This window comes from Lobosporangium transversale (assembly GCF_002105155.1).
Source record: "Lobosporangium transversale strain NRRL 3116 chromosome Unknown BCR41scaffold_10, whole genome shotgun sequence".
In the NCBI taxonomy this organism is placed as follows: Eukaryota; Fungi; Mortierellomycota; class Mortierellomycetes; order Mortierellales; family Mortierellaceae; genus Lobosporangium; species Lobosporangium transversale.
Window position 1 is genome coordinate 364451 of NW_019028988.1, and position 16729 is coordinate 381179.

The following is a 16729-nucleotide window of genomic DNA, read 5'->3' on the forward strand; positions in this document are numbered from 1 at the left end:
GAGCCGTAACTTATTTTTAAAATAAAGATGAACTTTTGGATTTCAACAATGGAGTGGCTCAGCTTAGTGGAACGTCCGTCATTCATTGTTCCCTTACGCCCTGCCCTTTAGTTTTTCCTATCTTGTCCCGTGGCTGTTGTTCTTTAGTGTCCATCATCATGGTAGATGTTTGGTTATTTTTAAAACTGTTCGATTTTGCTCCATCATTTATTAAGTTGTTCTATTGTCTGATCGTAACGCTTGCGTATTCAAGTTTCTTGCAATCGCAGTATCATGCCTTTGACTCGTTCACGGATCACATCATTCGCACACTCGATCGACTCGGACACATATGGCGGGTGTACATGGACACTATTCATAATATGTATAACCTTGTCGTCGGCTGTGCTCTCGACCGGAATGCACTTCTACCATATTCATTTTCAAAAAAGAGTTATAAGTTGAAATATCTCGGTTTATTTAGGAATTTACAACCATTTAATCATGTTCTTCTTTCATACTGTACGTAGCATGGCTACCAGTCTGTTCTTGCGAGACTGAATATCTGCAGGATCGTAGAGTTTGCGTGAAATATGGGCAATGGAATCCATCTCTTCCAAAGTTAGACGACCAAGTCCTTTATTATCTATCATGCATAGTCCGAAATATATTATTAGTTCATGTCAAATCGGTCATTTTTTGTGTCTCATTCTGTAATAAAATATAATACCTTGAAATTCCAAGTCCTTCATAGCATGCATTCGTACCGCCACCATAGTCCAAACACTACCCAATACGCTTCGCTCATTTGAAGGAATGGAGGGCTGCCGCTCTTGGGAACGCTCCTGGTGATAACGCTGTTGTTGAAGAATAAGTACAGTACGTGTTTCTGGGTCGACAGTGTAAAGATATCCTGAATACATCTTTTCATTGAGCATTGTGACGTTACAGAAGCTTCCAAGTTGGACGTAAATCTCTCGTAGAGTGTTTCGGAATAATTGCCATTCTTCGTTCATGCTGATTAGGATGTAAAGGAAATGAACTTCAAATGAAGTGACTGTAATAAAATATCACAACTGTGCCACCCAACCAGCACTAAAACTGTTTTTTTTTAAGTCCTTCTATTATTCTTGCACATTGCATCTTTGTACATTCCATGGCAGAGCGTAAAGCGACTAACAAGTACTATCCGCCAGACTGGGATCCCTCTAAGGTAAAACTCATAAATAAAAATAAGAAATAGAACGATAAACGAAAGAACAAAGTAATAAATATCACCATTTCTATCAATAGGGTTCAATAAACACCTATGTTGGTCAGCATCCATTACGGGACAGAGCCAGGAAGCTTGACCAAGGGATTCTGGTTGTTCGTTTTGAGCTGCCATACACGATTTGGTGCAACCAATGTGACAATTCAATAGCGAAAGGTAGGCCTATCGCCCTTTAGTTTTCCATTTTCAACAGATTTTACTTATGATATCAATAAACATCTTAACCAACATCTTTTTTTTTTTTTTTTTTTTTTTTTTTGCTATAGGTGTCCGTTTCAATGCCGAGAAGAAGAAAATTGGGAACTACTACTCTACGCCAATCCTCAGTTTTCGGATGAGGTGTCATCTTTGCAGCAACTGGTTCGAAATTCAGACAGACCCGAAGGTGAAAACCTCGTTCTTCTTGCTTGACAATCTTATCAAATCGAATCAAGTTCATCATATCTGATATGTTGTATCCTTTTGTTACTACTACTACTACTACTACTACTACTACTACTATTATTATTATTACTATTATTGTTATCATTATTATCACTATTATACATTCAATTATATTAGAATGCTTTGTATTTAGTTACAGCCGGAGCAAGAAAAAAAGATGAAGATTTCAACGCTTCCGACAATGAGACTCTAGAACTCGATTCGCCCGAGGAGCTGGAACGGCGAGTTAACGACAAGTTTGCACAGCTAGAACACGCTCAAAAGGATGTTCTTAAGGCTCAGCAAGGTGTAACACAATTGACAAGGCTTCAGCAGCTCAATGACCGGCAATGGAGCGACCCTTACACCCAATCACAAAGACTTCGTAAGGGATTTCGAACAGAAAAGAAACAGCGGCTCAAAGCCGAAGCGGAATGTCAGGCCATAGCAGATCGTGTTGGCCTGACACTGAAAGTTTTACCCGAGTCACAACAGGATCGCGATGTAGCCAATAAGACTGAGTTTGCCTCGGGACAAAAAGATCTGCTGGAAAGAAAGTTGAAAGAGATTAAATCTGGTGCATTGTTTTCGAAGAGCAAAGGCGGTAGTAAAGCAAAGGGTCTTGTCAAATCACCTGGCGTATCAAAGTCATCAGATAAAGTCGTACGGGATCTCGCTTCTGTAGTGACTACTAACACGCTACTTCAGGTTGACCCATTTCTTATTGGAAATCATAACTCTGGCTCGTCAACTACTGCTCCTATTGTTATAAAGCCAGCACCAGTCGCCAAGACGCCCTTAGTTTCATATGGTGGCGATGAGTCAAATAGCGATGATGGGCTGTGATAATCTCAGCTACTTGATATCATGTAGATTGCAATATGCGGGTGCGCGGAGCAAAAGTGGTTTGCTCCGCTTGTACAATAAAGTATTCCGATTCAACCGCTAAATATCCCTTGTTTATAGTGAAAGTTAGCCAGAATTTATTAAAGTTCATCGAGAAGCTTTCTAGGAGCAGGTTCAAGGTTTGATTGCGCGCGACTCGGCTCTTTCTGCATCTAGCTCATGAACCCAGGCGGTTACCATGGGATGCTTGAATTTACCACGGGTCCCAGCAAAGAAGTCCTCCAGTACCGTGGCCTCGGCTGCATGCATCAACAAAAAAATAAAAACAAAAATGTTATAGAGAAGATCTTAATTTTTGCTGATTCTGAGATCATCAACCAACTTACAAGTTTCATATTCTAAAGCCTGCATGATCATCTCAAATTTGTCAAAATCCTTGACCAAATGTGCTTCGGGTGTGTTAGCAGCCTCATACTCCTCCCATAGTTCAGAGATTTCTTGTGCTTGCATAGACCAGCCAAGCAGGTCATGGCAAAGATGATGCATGGCATTCTATTATTACATAAGGCAAAACGTGCGAGGATAGTTGATCACTTGTCGGCTCAGTTTTGGAGTCTTCAAGTTGGTCAAATTTATCTGCTCAAAGTAAACTAACTCGGTTGCGCATACCCTTTCACGCGTACGCTTATCCTCAACTGTAATGCCATCATATGGTGTGATGTCGCCCTATCAATGCATTCAATAACATTCAAGCGTGTGAAGTTAATCATACAATGGATAATGATGGATCCAGAGATTGCTCCTATGATCCCATGATGCACATACTACTAAGCTCTCAGCAAGATCATGAACGAGAGCCATTTTGATACATCTATCTTTGTTGACCCCGGCAGTCTTTTCATCGATCAAAAGCGCCATTATGCTCATCCTGTACATATGGTCTGCAATCGATTCTGCTGGCTTGATACCATGGTTAATCCATCCTGTTCTCTTTGTGCGCTAGAGGTATATAAAACTTTGTCAGTGATATTATAGGCCGCCAAAACGCGTTGCATACCTTTGAGCCCTTTTGTATTCACCTTTAGTTTCTCAACAGTGTGAAGGAACTGGAGTGTCCCTCTGACTGAGTGAGCCTTGTACTCGCGATTTGAACTAGCATGCGTCTTTCCTGCACTTTGGAGTTCCGTGATGCGGGCGACAACATTAGCTTGACAAGTTTTTTATTTGTTTATTTTTTTTAAAAAAAAAAAAAAAAAGAAAGAAAAAGGTTAATTCACTATAAATAATAATTGTCACTAAGCAGACGTATAACAACTATTTAACGCTACGTTCTTCAGGTGATCCTTCCAAGACCTCCAATAACTCTCCATCGTTGAGAGTATGTGGATCTGTGACAAGCTCGCCATTGAAGTCAAGACGAATCAAGGAAACAATGGCATCCTCTGATAGGTTGGCAAGGTTCTTGGCGGTGCTGTAAAGCCCTATCTGATCGATTTGCGGCAGGATGCGAATCGAGTTGTCGTGCACTGCTCCGTTGTACTGGAGTTTAACAACAGGTGATGCCAACAAGTGAGAGGACCCCACTGCGATTGTCTCAGAGAAAGAATCCATTTAAACTTTCCTTTTTCCCTCTGCGTTTACTTTCTGTTGCTCCTGCGGAGAAATGTTCTTTTCGCTTGGGAATGTACAGGAAGAAATGAATGCCAGTTTGAAAGGATCGAATTAAGGTGATGTGGCGTTGCTGTGAATGCATAAATGCAAGAAAATAATTTTGTTTTTTATCCACTAACATAGACCCGAAGCAGTCATCCAACTGTAGTAAACGTAAAAAGAACGCGTCTTTAAACAATTTATCGGCCATATACGATATAGTTAGTCAACCCTACAAGGCGTGGATTGTTGCATCTTATGACTCTAAGCACATTGATAACGCAGTTGATCATGGGATTGGTAAAGGTGAGCAAGGAGCAATAAGCAGTCGATGCAATGGATCCAAAGCTGCTACTCACTATCACAAATAAAGCGGAGCATTGCATCAACTCTCTAAGGAACGATTCCATCGGTTTAAACATGATATGAATTACAATGCTCCATCCAGACAGCCAGATTTCGGATCCAACTTATGACTTACACACTAAGCGTAACACTCCTATCTACCTCAAAGTTCACAATCGCTGGTACTTCGTAGTACCTTCAAAAAACACGCAGCTAGCGTAAACAAATGAGCACGCTTTGAATTATATACGGGCCCAAAGCTTAATATAGATATCATAGACGCCGAGAAGAAATTCAAGTAAGGAGGCGTTGAGGAAAAAAAAACTCGCGCTTTCGACTATTGGTTAACGTCATCTGATTCAAAAGAGCCAATGGAATAAGGCAAATTGCACTTCAATGCTTGCCTCTTCCTGTTATGCTGAAATAGTTAAGATGGGCTGCAAGTGCGGGTGAAATAAGGTTTTCCTACGGACGATGTATGCTTTAAGCCTTGTGTAACCCTCCATTACCACTGCAAACGCTGTGGATGTTTTCGTTTTTTTAAAAGAGGCATTAGCCTTGAAGTTTTGTCTGAGGAATAAGCATAATACTATCTCACTGAGGTGGCAGGGTCCTGGGTGTTTGAAACAAATCATCAGGCTAATAAGCAAAACATATCCCATGGTCCCACCTTCCTTTTTACCAAGCGGGATGAGTTCGAACATGCACTGTGCAGTTGTGGCTTGCTGCGTGCTATTAAAGCCCCGCGTTGTTCCCTCATTAATATAAATATATGATTATTTTGCCTGCTTCTCTTTTTTCGTTTTTCTTTTTGGTGGTTTTCTTTTTCTGCTGGTGGTTGGGTTGTTGGTTTTCTGGCTTAGTCTTACCCTCAACTCATCCAACCCTACTCTCCACTCACACTCTCCACTCACACTTTATCAATTGACTACACATAAAGCGAACCTTTGACTTTTTTTATCTTTGTGCTACACATAACACAACACCTACCATTGACTCATTCCAAAAGCGCAATGTGTAACCACCATTTTGATGCTTCCAATGGAGAACATGTCCATGACCACCACAAACCGAATGTCGAACAAGACCAGCCCAATGCTATGAGGGAGGACTCTTTCGAGGTGCCAGACAACTCAGACGAAGGCCTTGCAAAGGACCACGCCCTTGAGAATGAGCATGAGAACACACCTTTTTACTCTTATCATAATGAGAAGGCTTTGATGCTGGTAAGATGCAATGGATTACTGCTTACTACTGTATCTTTGACTTTCTGTCTGAAAGCGTGAGAAAGCGTTATGCTTTTGCCTTTTCCGCTCGCAGGGACCACCACTTTGTGACCTGGAATAATTTAATTTTGTTTGAACATTATAAAGCGATTATTTACAGTTTCTCTTTTTATTTCCATTTCCACGTTCTCACTAACGTCATACGACAATTTGTCTTTGTGGATGGGTTGGATTGTCAATCACTGATTTATAGGAAGATAACAAATATCTCGCTCATGAAACCCACACTCCTTCCAAGTCTATCATTTCAGGACTAGCCACATTACCTAAAAAGAATGCTGTCATGCTTTTTGACAAAACACCAGAGAATCTCCGCAAACTTGATGCTGACGCAGGCATAATGGACGAGACTAAGTTTGAGGAAAACACCAAGCCCAACTTTGCACCTAATGATGAGATCACGCTTGAACTCCAGTCTCTGTACACTAATTTCCAGAAGTGCCTTGATCTTCGCGAGAAGTACATGAAAGTCTCATGTCAGCGCGTGGGTGACGACCCACGCGATAAAGATAGCTGGGAAATTTACCCTCCACCTCCACCTCCTTCCTGGCCTACTACCGAATATAAGGCACGGGTTCCTGATGGCCCCAATAGTGTTGGTAGTGATTTCGTCCGCGAAGATGTAAAGATCCCTGGTCCCTGTGACCATGTCTTTGAAATGGATGATACTGGCGTCTATCAGGTAATGTAGGAGGTTTTTTTTTTTTTTTTTTTTTTTTTGCAGCAAGCAGTATACATTTGGTTTTTATGTAAGTATCACTAGAGTGTTGCTTACTGTCACAATTAATTCTTTACCTTTAGGTATATGCAAGCCAGGATGCTCTCGTCAAAAAACAGCCTATTGTACAAGTCCCCACTCCCAAAGAGTACTTTGTTGACCTCGACTTTGTCCTCTCTGTCATCTCTGACGGTCCTACTAAAAGTTTTGCTTTCCGACGGCTCAAGTACCTTGAAAGCAAGTGGAACATGTATATCCTATTAAACGAGTACGAAGAGTTGGCGGAGGCCAAGCGTGTACCCCATCGTGACTTCTACAACGTTCGTAAGGTTGACACCCATGTGCATCATAGCTCATGCATGAATCAAAAGCACCTACTTCGCTTCATCAAGTCCAAGATGCGCAAAACTCCTAATGACGTCGTCATCTTTCGCGATGGCAAGGATCTAACCTTGGAAGAAGTGTTTAAGAGCTTGAATCTCACTGCCTATGACCTGAGCATCGACACTATGGATATGCATGTGAGTTACTGTGCTTTTCAAGAATGTCTTACCAACTATTATATATTTGACTTCATTCTAATACTGCATTGATTGCTTACTCTCATGTAAATATAGGCGCATAAGGATTCATTCCATCGCTTCGACAAGTTCAACTTGAAATACAATCCGATTGGCGAATCTCGTTTGCGCGAGATCTTTATGAAGACGGACAACAAGATCAAGGGTCGTTACCTAGCGGAGATCACTAGGGAAGTCATCTCAGATCTAGAGCAGAGTAAATATCAAATGGCGGAGTATCGCATCTCAATCTATGGCCGCAGTGAGACCGAATGGGATAAACTTGCAGACTGGGTGGTTGACAACAAGTTATTCTCGCCCAATGTGAGATGGTTGATCCAGGTGCCTCGTCTTTACAACGTCTATAAAGCTACGAACTCTGTCGAAAACTTTGAGCAGGTTATCCAAAACATCTTCAAGCCTCTGTTCGAGGTAACACGCGACCCTACAAGCCATCCTAACTTACACATCTTCCTCCAGCGTGTCATTGGATTCGACTCTGTGGATGATGAGTCCAAGGCAGAGCGCCGCATTTATAAGAAGTACCCATACCCGCGGGTCTGGAATACGTCTATGAACCCACCTTACAGCTATTATATCTACTACATGTTTGCCAACATGACGAGCCTCAATCGCTTCCGTCAACAGCGAGGATTCAGTAAGTTATCTTTTTTTTTTTTATTTATTTTTATTTTTATTTTTTTTTTAAGCTCCTGCATGTGGAGATCAACAACCCATTTTTTTTTTTTTTTACTTTTTAAAAGGCACTTTCGTATTTAGACCTCACTGTGGCGAGGCTGGCGATACGGACCACCTTACTTCTGCATTCCTGACATCGTTTGGTATTTCTCACGGAATCCTTCTTCGCAAAGTTCCTGCTCTCCAATACATGTATTACCTGACTCAAATGGGTATTGCGATGTCGCCCCTATCTAATAACGCTCTATTCTTGGATTATGAGCGCAACCCCTTCCCGGTCTTCTTCCATCGCGGACTAAATGTCAGTCTGAGCACTGATGACCCACTGCAATTTCACTTCACTAAGGAGCCTCTTATTGAGGAGTACAGTGTTGCTGCACAGGTATTTTTTTTTTTTTTTTTTTTTTTTTTCAATCACGATTAAAACTAGGGAACTTACTTTTCTCTATGTTTCTATGTTGCTAGATTTGGAAGTTATCTGGAGCAGACATGTGTGAAATCTCTCGCAATTCGGTCCTCCAATCTGGATTCGAAAACAAGATCAAGAAGCATTGGATTGGCAAGAAATGGTATCTCCCGGGCGTCCAAGGCAATGACATGGAGAAGACTAATGTGCCCAATATCCGTGTCTCCTTCCGTCATGAAACATTGCGTGAAGAGCTGGATATGCTTCAGCGTTACTCTCAGTTGGCGCATCCCTCCATGTTCACGAACTTGCATCATGATTTGAGTAAGCGTATGGCTTCGAGCACAGCTTCGCCCGCCATCTTTGCTCACGGTAGTGGTATTGGCAATAGTGGAACGGGCCAATCGCTTGTTTTAGAATCGCCTTTTGCACTTAACCCCCAGAGTCCTCCGATCGGATGTGGACCATTCGAGACGAGTGACATCGGTTTGCTGCAAATGCATCCTCACCTACCAAGAGCTTCTATAGAAACTAGCCGTGAAACTAGTGGTCATACCAACGTGATGACGGTCGCACACCAATTGGGAATGATTTCAGTAGTATCAGGCGTCTCGGAGATGGCTGAGCGTGCTGCCGCCAAGAAGAGAGAGAGAAAGCGCCTTGCTGCAGAACAGAAAGTGGAATTAGAGTAGATGTAACGCAACTAATTGAGCTATTCTCTTGCGAATTTGAAGTACCAAAATAAATTTTATTATACACACGTAACATAGCTACTGATTTTTATGCTCTATGCCTTGGTCTTTTGTTTCTTGTTTGGAGGTTTTCTCCTCTTGTCATTACTGCTGGTATTACTACTACCAAAAGAATCCGATCGTCCATTTCCTCTGAGCTCATTAGTAACTTCTTTGGTCCCCATTTTCCCTGCCTTCACGATGTTGCCAACAGTCTCCTCCGGCCCGATGATCTGCCTCTCTGGGTTGTTCTTGGCCTTACTATTAGATCTTTCAATCAATTTTTCCTCTTTCTTCTCCTTAATTGAAGGTGACCCAGAGATAGCACTGCCAGTAGTGGCCATGCTGGCCATTTTCCTCTCCCATTGTCTTTTCTTCTTCTCCTTGAGCTTCTGTTTCTGAGCAGCCTTGCGCTCCTCCTTCTTTTTGAGCGACTTTTCGCGTTTCTTTTGATTCTTGGCTTTCAGCTTTTCGATCTCCTCCTTTGTTCGCTCCTCCTTCAATGCTCTCTTGTACAATCGGAGGTTGGTTTTGTGTTCGTGTCCCTTGAGATGTACTTCTACCATGGTCTTGTTCTTAAGGATCTTTTTAGGACAAACTTTGCAGCGAAAATGGGTGTCTTCCTCCTGGTCCTGCTCTTCTTCTTCTTCTTCTTCTTCTACTTCTCCCTCTCCATCTACCTCGTCGTCGTCGTCTGATGATCCGCTTTTCTCATCACTCCCTGATCCATTTCCGGCACTTGCTTTTCCCTTCGTCTTTGTCTTCTCGTCCTTCAGAGATCTCTCATACTTCATAATATAATCTTCTAGCTTAGCATCCTCTTCGCTACTGATATCATCGTCGGACGAAGAGCTGTCAGAGTCAGACCCTGAGTCACTGAACTGTGCCAGAGCCTCTATTTCTGCCATGTCATCATCATCGCCTGTAGGCATAACATCAGTGTAAATGGCGTTTTTGGCTAATTCTTTATGAGCACGTTTAAACATGATGGTGGTGCGTGTGGGTTTTAGAAACGATATTTGAAAAGGAGGTTTTTTTTTTTGTTGTTGTTGTTTACCTCCTCCAAAAATGGAAGCGGTGGCTTACTAACCTCGCAACAATCTCACAAAGACAGTCTCTTTACAACGACTTGAATCCTTATTCATCCATTTTAAACAAGGATGGGCGACTACGAGACAACGGGGGGTTCCCTCAGATTCAAAGGTGGCGGAGGAATCACCAAAAAGTAATGTAGATGATAGCTTATTTGCTCCTAATCGTTTCATTTACTATTAAAAAAAAAACTTGCTTGCTGACTCAGTGGACATATATTGCCATCATCATTGTTTTATGTTATAATGGCTGCACTTACAGAAAAAAGAAAAAATCAGAAAAATTGGATCCATCCAAAGTAAAGGCAACATTAGAAGCCAAAGAATCCACGCCACCGCCATCAAAGCCTATTAAAGTAATCGAAAAAACCGCTGCAGAGCTCAGGTTTGAGGAAATCCAGAAGAAACGCGTATGTTTTTTTTTTTTTTTTTTTTTTTTTTAACTTTCTTTATTAAAACCTATTCGGATAATGTGTTGAAGTATGAAGATTAATTTTTTTTTTTTTTTTTGCTAAAGCAAGAGGAAAAGGTTCTCAAGTCTGCCATGAAGTCGCACAAGGAAAAGGTCGCCGTAAGTAAACAATACCTACTAAACATGCTTTTAGGCGCTAATCACTTGATTAATGGCTTTTGTCAATCATTGTTTTTAACAATCAACTAGGAGCTGAATCGAAAGCTAGAAGAGATGACTGAGCACTACGATATCCCCAAGGTCGGACCTGGATAGATTTTTTCTCTTATTATTTTCAGCAAAAACTACATAATGATCCCTCTATCACCAATCTGTCAGATTTCATATCCTTTTATACAACAAAATAAATATACACGTTGCTATAGGAAAAGCTTCAGTCTTTATTGATAATGGTTTTCTTTTGAGGAACATGTGCACAAGTAAGCATGAAGACAATGGTCATCATCTGATAAGACGAACTAAAGATATAAGAGATAAAATTGTTTCCGCATCCTAGACGGTGATACGAAAGATAAAGCAAAAGTGGAAAACTACCATTCCTGAGTCGTACAAAACCATCGAATTTGCCAGAGTTTTTTATTTTTTATTTTTCTGGTTCATCGAGAACCTTATTTTATGCGGATGCAGCATCAGTGTTGACGTTGGCCATTGGCTGTGCGTCGATGTTGTTTGTATTGTTGTTTTGCAGACGGCTGAAAGTCTCAGCATCGATCACCTGCCGTGAAAGGGTGATATGGTACAAAATGATTCCATTAATACGTACATTTCAAATGCATGATCGCGTGAGAAAAGTATATTTTATTCATGCGTATTGTGGACCATGCAAAAGTCTTTCGTCACTTTACTCTGAACTTACCATAATCTTGTTCTCAGGAGGAGAAGTGGCCGTAGCTCTGTACAATCAATCCCCAAAGCGCCCATTATAACGATGTAGTCATCGCGAGCATTTTTTTTTTAAAAAAAAAAAAAAAAAAAAAAAAAAGAATAAAACATGGTAAAGACGGTGTTAGAATAGTTTTCTATCGAGGACTGCTTTGTGGAGGAAATTGGAGCTCTCACTGTTGGTGTACAAGCTCAATGAAGCAATAAACATTTTTTTTTTCTTTTTTTTTTTTTTTTTTTTTTGTTTATTCGACATACCCTAATGCATTTTGCTCCTGCCGATCCAGTTCACATCCTGGCACGCCCCAGTTGCCGTTTCCAGCACCCGACTTCTTTGAAATAGCCCTGGGATCTGCGCCATTCCTATTATTGGAGAAGAATGAAAAAAGGGGTTAGAATGCAACAGGATGAAGAGACAACCGGCAAAGAAAACATGAGGTGTTTTACCTCGACTGGTGGCGATCTTTTTGGGCAGCAGCGGGACCCTTGTATTCACCAGTGCGGGTACGAGTCATTGTTATAATTCTTTTTTTGAGTGAGTGCAAGAAGCGTTATTAGGCTATGTGAGTTAAGAATCAAATGAATTCAGGAAGGGATAGATGTATTGCATAAAGATGAAGGAAGGAAAGAAAGAAAAAGAAAGAGAACGAAAGAAGAGGCAAAAAATAGACTCAGACCTTTTCTCTCATTCATCACACGCATTGGACTCTTGAAACGAAACAGTGCGCGCCTTCCGCTTCCACAAATTACTACCAAATGCGGTACTAGTGGTGAATAAGTGTGTCACTCCAAACCAAACCAAACGCAATTCACCTCTGTTGTGTTGTCATTTATTCTCGTAAATGTGCATTGATGCAAATGTTAATAATAATAAAAGAATCGGTCTTCCTCACGGTCGAGAGGCTTAGTCCTCTCTACAGAAGAGGCATTGAGCGCGCTTGGTTATTCACTTGTAAAGCTTGAGAATGAACAGTTCCTTTTCCCTTCTTTTGGTTTATTGAGAGTAGGAGCAACAAACACACCTGTGGGCCCAAGGTAATGGCGGATGGAGCTATAGACAGCGTTCTCACGTCATCCATTGCCTGTGGAAGTAACTCAACCCTAGAATCTATAACACTGTTTATGCAATGCTGTGTTTCAAAGGAATGTTAACGAAGTAAGGCACCATGCAGCCTGTGCTTTATGGATACCTTTTGCCTACATCAGATGCAGTAGGCGATTCGCCTTTGCACCCTTGATATGACTCATCGTTCTTCTCGTTAATAAACTCGCTCTTCGGGGTGCAATAAAAGGCTATATCAAGCCCACAAGGATGTCGACTTGATCGTCAATCTTACACACCAATCAAAATTTTGACGAATCGTTTCAAGCGTAATTGCCGCAGGCGGTATGGCACTTGGTCCCGAGATTCATTTCTTCGAGTCAGAGACCATCGAAGAGATATCGCATCCACTCTTAATTATCCTACTCTTTGAAGCCGTAAGGCCCTTTTATTTCTTGATAAGCTGTGTGAACAATCCTCGTGGAATAACTATGTCTCCTTGCTAGTAAAGAAAACATCCATAAATACTGTCAATGGTAGCTTATCCTCTGTCTTAGCAGAGAGGGAGATGGGATTTACCACTGCTTTTATCAGTAAGGATTGATCTTAGTGGAGCTGCTTCAGCAGGAACCAGTGTAACCGGGTTGAAAAAACGTATTGCAGAATAAAGGTGAAAATTGACTTTGGAAGCAGATCGTTTTAATGTCATACGTTGATCATTTCAGTCATCAGTGATATCGTTATTTTCTGACATTGATGAAATACGCTAAAATCACAAAATATAAAAGACCTCTCATCGTTGCTTGTCCTGCCAGAAACGCCTTGTCTGTTGAACTCCGATATATATTATTTATTTTGCATTCGTAGCGCCTATACAAAGTAGAAAAGAAGTGTAAGTTTTGTAAATCTGAGTTGATGAAGCACAAATCAGATAATTATTCTCAACTTTCCACAGTAGTCAGGAGGCGTGAGGTTGATATTTTTATCGTGGCGAGCTCATGTAATTTAGAAGCCCTTCTACAAGTAATGTTACCATAGGATAATCCATTACGTCAAAGGCTATGTTCTATTTATGTTGGGTGTGACACCCTCACAATGATCCCAATCATTGATTTTAGTGATCAATTTAGGTGATAGAGGTAGCTTCTGGGCTTGCGAGCAATTGCAATCCCTCGCTGTGCTTCGTCGATAGCCTTGAGGGCAGTGCGTTGTCATCTAATATATTCTAATTAATATTTTTCTGACAGGTGCCTCAATTATTCCTGAACTCTGGACTGACTTTCTGGCATCCTAAGAGTTCTTGTAAAATAGCAGCATCTAAAACGGTCGTACTTGGAAAAAGCCAATAGAGTAAAAGGGAAGCTTGATCTAATGAACTTTGAAGTAAACAAAGGTTCCCATTCACATTTCATAATTACTACCTCACTGCTTTGACTATGCTACCTAGTTTCCTTGGTTTTCTCTATACCTTTCGCCTCGGGTTGAACCGAATTCATTTCTGCTGTCATACTTCGACTCCCTAGCAATGTGAATAAAAAGAACCTTTCGGTTGCACATCCATGTATCTTTAACAAAATAATCGTTGCTAAAGTACTTGATTCTATTTCGGCTGTGGAACATGTAATAAATGTATGCATATCATACACGCTGGACGGTGTGTCCTGTGAGTCGAAATCTGCGAGGATTCATCTGAGAGGTACTCAAAGCATAGCCATTCAAGCTTAAATTGTGGCGGAGCCAAGTTTATACCTATTCCCAATACAAGGGGGCAACCTTCATGTCATCACAGTCGATGAACATCAGCACAGTCGACATAGAGTACATGTATGAAGCAATTGTTCAAGTTATTCATAAAAACAAAAAAGGTTATACCTTACAAGTTGTACAAAAGATCCTTTTCTTTTTTTTTGGTCAACAGATTTTTCCAAACAAGAGGCGGTGCTTTCTGTTTTGTCTTCTGCACATTGCCACCAAGTCATCAAATATACTGATTGAAGAACTGGTATCAGCTATTATTGAAAGGCTCATTTGATTTGATCTTTTTTCTTTTTGGAGATGAGAAGTCTACTTGGAGTGAATGAATATTTATAAATGACATTTATGATGATATGATGCGTCTTTATAAACTCGGCAATAAAAAATTGGTTTTTAATGGCACTGCCACGACGGAGGGAAAAAAACATTTTTTTGTAAAAGGGAAAGGCGGTCCAAGCTTTCGCTAATCCTTTTTCGCGGCCTAGATCATTCTGGGCATCTGTCATAGCAATTTGCCGCAGCGGCATTCAAGAAGCGAAAAGAAAAGTGGATGGGCTCTTGACTTTGTTATTGAGCATGTACCTTTTAAGTTTTCCTTCATCCCATCAGCATGCATGTAGCATTATAGGAGTCGACGTCCACTGGATTAGTGTATAAGTATAACAAGGACGACAACAGCAAACAGCAAGGGACTTGCGAACAAGAAGATGAGGCATTATGTAACGAATCAACATGTTTTCTTGATCCTTGTATAAAAGGAAATTTCTTCTGTAGAGAGGAATACACTCTTTTTTTTTTTTTTTTTTTTTTTTTTTTTTTGGCTTTAACTTTTATTGTAACTAGTATTCACTCCATCCTTGCCACTTTCTCGTGTTACATTATTGATGGAGAACAATTGCTTTTAGTCCCTCATTTAACTCATATCACTTTTTGCTTTTTTTGTACTTTTATTACACCCTGCAATCTCTTACACAGCTTGGATGGCCGTTGTTATTCCTCCTCCTGTCACCACTTCAACCAACCCTCCTTCTACAACAACTACTACTACAACCACTACAACTACAATGTCTGAATGGCCAATTACCAATACAACAACTTGGACACCGACCACTACCACTACCACTACAACTACTACTACAACAACCACATGGACAACTACAACAACATCGACTACTACTACACGCTCACCTATCCGAACAACTGATCCTCCTATCCGAACAACCCCTTCACGGCCTAGCACTTCTCAACCGCCTTCTCGTACACTGTCGCTGTCACCTTACCCACCCTCACCTTCATTTACAAACACTACGGGATACAACACTACATCCTCAATCACTTTAAGCCCTAGTCCGACGTCTCTTACGGACTCTGGACCGGGTTTACCAAAAGTTGCAATCATTGGCATCTCAGTTGCCGGCGTTGTCATCATTGGCTTCATATCCACTGTCCTGATCATGAAGAACAGAGGAAAGAAACTCAACCGTCACAAGGCACTAAGACAAGATGATTTATTCGACCATCTTCCTATAGAGCCCAATTCTCCTGCACCACTTATGACCATAGCAGGTCACCATCCTCATCATCACTATAAGGGTGGTAGTCATGACCAGGGTGGAACGCAACAGCATGAGCTTGAGCCAATGTATTACTACAATGGCGATGAATACAATCAAATGCAACAGATGTCTTATCAAGGTGGCGAAAATGGCCACCATGACTATCAACGTCACCACAATTCAGATTACCAACATGATCCAAATCAGGGCCAAGCATATCAGGGGGGGCCAGACTATCAGACCTTTTCCGATCAGGGACAAGCGCAATACAGTGGTCAGGAGCATCAAGGCTTTGGTGACCAAAGCCAAGTCCATCAAAGTGGTCATGGCGACGGTCATGGCTCTCAAGGTAGTCAGGGTGGTCAAGGACTGAATCAAGGTTTTTCTGATCATGGTCCCGCGCATCAACATCATTTCCAGCCTGATCATCAAGGAATCACTGACCAGGGCGGCGCCAGCCAGGGGGGAGGGGGAAGTCAAGGTCAAGGACTCTATGATTCTACTACACAAGGGCCTTACCAGCAAATTCCTCAGAATACTTCAACTCCTGGGCAAGGTATCACGAACCAAGCACCTGGCTCTACTGGCCACGGATTCCCGCATCAAACACCAGTTCAGCCCGTTGGTGGAGGCCACGCACCTCCTCCTGCAGTAGTGCAAGGTGTGCCCCCAACTAACTTCAATCCTCCTTTGGGTATACCCATTCCCCCGCCTCTCGTCAACCGGCCCAAAACTAGTTCAATCATTCGACCAGAGTCCTCATCCCAATACTCAATGCTTTTGCCAGCATCACCCACTAATACAAACTTTAGCGCAGATCTTGGATCCACGGATGAAAGTTCATTGTCAGGACGAGGATCCGTGGTTGCACCGTTGCCACTTTCAATCGATCGCGTCCCTTCCACGACATCATCACATGGATCCGGCGGCTATAGGAACCAGGCTGTCTCAGCCGATTGGAGTGATAACAGTAGTCATATAGGACAGCAAGATTATGGATACTCACCTGTCAATA

The 16729-nt window shown here is 41.6% G+C and overlaps 7 protein-coding genes across 7 annotated transcripts; 3 read left to right on the forward strand and 4 right to left on the reverse strand.

Annotated features, from left to right (window-relative positions):
• Positions 1–191: 191 nt before the first annotated feature.
• Positions 192–998, reverse strand: BCR41DRAFT_420536 (hypothetical protein; the record flags this gene model as incomplete). Its single annotated transcript, XM_022029911.1, has 3 exons — positions 192–407; positions 501–625; positions 710–998. 3 exons carry the CDS (start codon positions 993–995, stop codon positions 249–251), a joined length of 570 nt encoding a protein of 189 aa, XP_021883323.1. The 3' UTR covers positions 192–248.
• BCR41DRAFT_349642 (hypothetical protein) lies at positions 739–2614 on the forward strand. The gene is made up of 4 exons (XM_022023504.1): positions 739–1192; positions 1273–1408; positions 1519–1637; positions 1814–2614. The coding sequence occupies exons 1-4, from the start codon at positions 1136–1138 to the stop codon at positions 2519–2521; spliced, it is 1020 nt and encodes a 339-aa protein (XP_021883324.1). The 5' UTR covers positions 739–1135; the 3' UTR covers positions 2522–2614.
• A 36-nt stretch (positions 2615–2650) lies between these two features.
• BCR41DRAFT_349646 (HD domain-domain-containing protein) lies at positions 2651–4251 on the reverse strand. Its single transcript, XM_022023505.1, has 6 exons — positions 3850–4251; positions 3601–3728; positions 3347–3520; positions 3191–3247; positions 2908–3073; positions 2651–2820 (listed from the first exon to the last, which is right to left on the reverse strand). Exons 1-6 carry the CDS (start codon positions 4130–4132, stop codon positions 2696–2698), a joined length of 933 nt encoding a protein of 310 aa, XP_021883325.1. The 5' UTR covers positions 4133–4251; the 3' UTR covers positions 2651–2695.
• A 1891-nt stretch (positions 4252–6142) lies between these two features.
• BCR41DRAFT_302631 (AMP deaminase) lies at positions 6143–8877 on the forward strand (the record flags this gene model as incomplete). The annotated part of the gene is made up of 5 exons (XM_022020678.1): positions 6143–6484; positions 6604–7041; positions 7138–7738; positions 7845–8161; positions 8245–8877. The coding sequence occupies 5 exons, from the start codon at positions 6143–6145 to the stop codon at positions 8875–8877; spliced, it is 2331 nt and encodes a 776-aa protein (XP_021883326.1).
• Positions 8878–8921: 44 nt separating this feature from the next.
• Positions 8922–9933, reverse strand: BCR41DRAFT_349653 (hypothetical protein). The gene has a single exon (XM_022023506.1). The coding sequence runs from the start codon at positions 9900–9902 to the stop codon at positions 8973–8975; it is 930 nt and encodes a 309-aa protein (XP_021883327.1). The 5' UTR covers positions 9903–9933; the 3' UTR covers positions 8922–8972.
• Positions 9934–10063: 130 nt separating this feature from the next.
• On the forward strand, positions 10064–10850 carry BCR41DRAFT_420541 (hypothetical protein). The gene is made up of 4 exons (XM_022029912.1): positions 10064–10141; positions 10270–10417; positions 10525–10578; positions 10669–10850. The coding sequence occupies exons 1-4, from the start codon at positions 10077–10079 to the stop codon at positions 10732–10734; spliced, it is 333 nt and encodes a 110-aa protein (XP_021883328.1). The 5' UTR covers positions 10064–10076; the 3' UTR covers positions 10735–10850.
• A 5040-nt stretch (positions 10851–15890) lies between these two features.
• Positions 15891–16147, reverse strand: BCR41DRAFT_349657 (hypothetical protein; the record flags this gene model as incomplete). Its single annotated transcript, XM_022023507.1, has 1 exon — positions 15891–16147. A coding segment is annotated over exon 1 (244 nt), but the record flags the coding sequence as incomplete, so codon positions are not given.
• Positions 16148–16729: the final 582 nt, after the last annotated feature.

What these genes read in the sequence shown, in the direction of transcription:
- BCR41DRAFT_349642 (XM_022023504.1), top strand. Translation starts at nt 1,136, where the DNA reads ATGGCAGAGCGTAAAGCGACTAACAAGTACTATCCGCCAGACTGGGAT. An exon ending in CAGACTGGGATCCCTCTAAG is followed by an intron (nt 1,193 to 1,272) that starts GTAAAACTCATA and finishes TTCTATCAATAG; the next exon opens with GGTTCAATAAACACCTATGT. An exon ending in AAATTCAGACAGACCCGAAG is followed by an intron (nt 1,638 to 1,813) that starts GTGAAAACCTCG and finishes CAATTATATTAG; the next exon opens with AATGCTTTGTATTTAGTTAC.
- BCR41DRAFT_349646 (XM_022023505.1), bottom strand. Translation starts at nt 4,132, where the DNA reads ATGGATTCTTTCTCTGAGACAATCGCAGTGGGGTCCTCTCACTTGTTG. An exon ending in ATCTTGCTGAGAGCTTAGTA is followed by an intron (nt 3,248 to 3,346) that starts GTATGTGCATCA and finishes ATGCATTGATAG; the next exon opens with GGCGACATCACACCATATGA. An exon ending in GGCTTTAGAATATGAAACTT is followed by an intron (nt 2,821 to 2,907) that starts GTAAGTTGGTTG and finishes TGATGCATGCAG; the next exon opens with CCGAGGCCACGGTACTGGAG.
- BCR41DRAFT_349653 (XM_022023506.1), bottom strand. Translation starts at nt 9,902, where the DNA reads ATGTTTAAACGTGCTCATAAAGAATTAGCCAAAAACGCCATTTACACT.
- BCR41DRAFT_420541 (XM_022029912.1), top strand. Translation starts at nt 10,077, where the DNA reads ATGGGCGACTACGAGACAACGGGGGGTTCCCTCAGATTCAAAGGTGGC. An exon ending in GGCGGAGGAATCACCAAAAA is followed by an intron (nt 10,142 to 10,269) that starts GTAATGTAGATG and finishes CTGCACTTACAG; the next exon opens with AAAAAAGAAAAAATCAGAAA. An exon ending in CGCACAAGGAAAAGGTCGCC is followed by an intron (nt 10,579 to 10,668) that starts GTAAGTAAACAA and finishes ACAATCAACTAG; the next exon opens with GAGCTGAATCGAAAGCTAGA.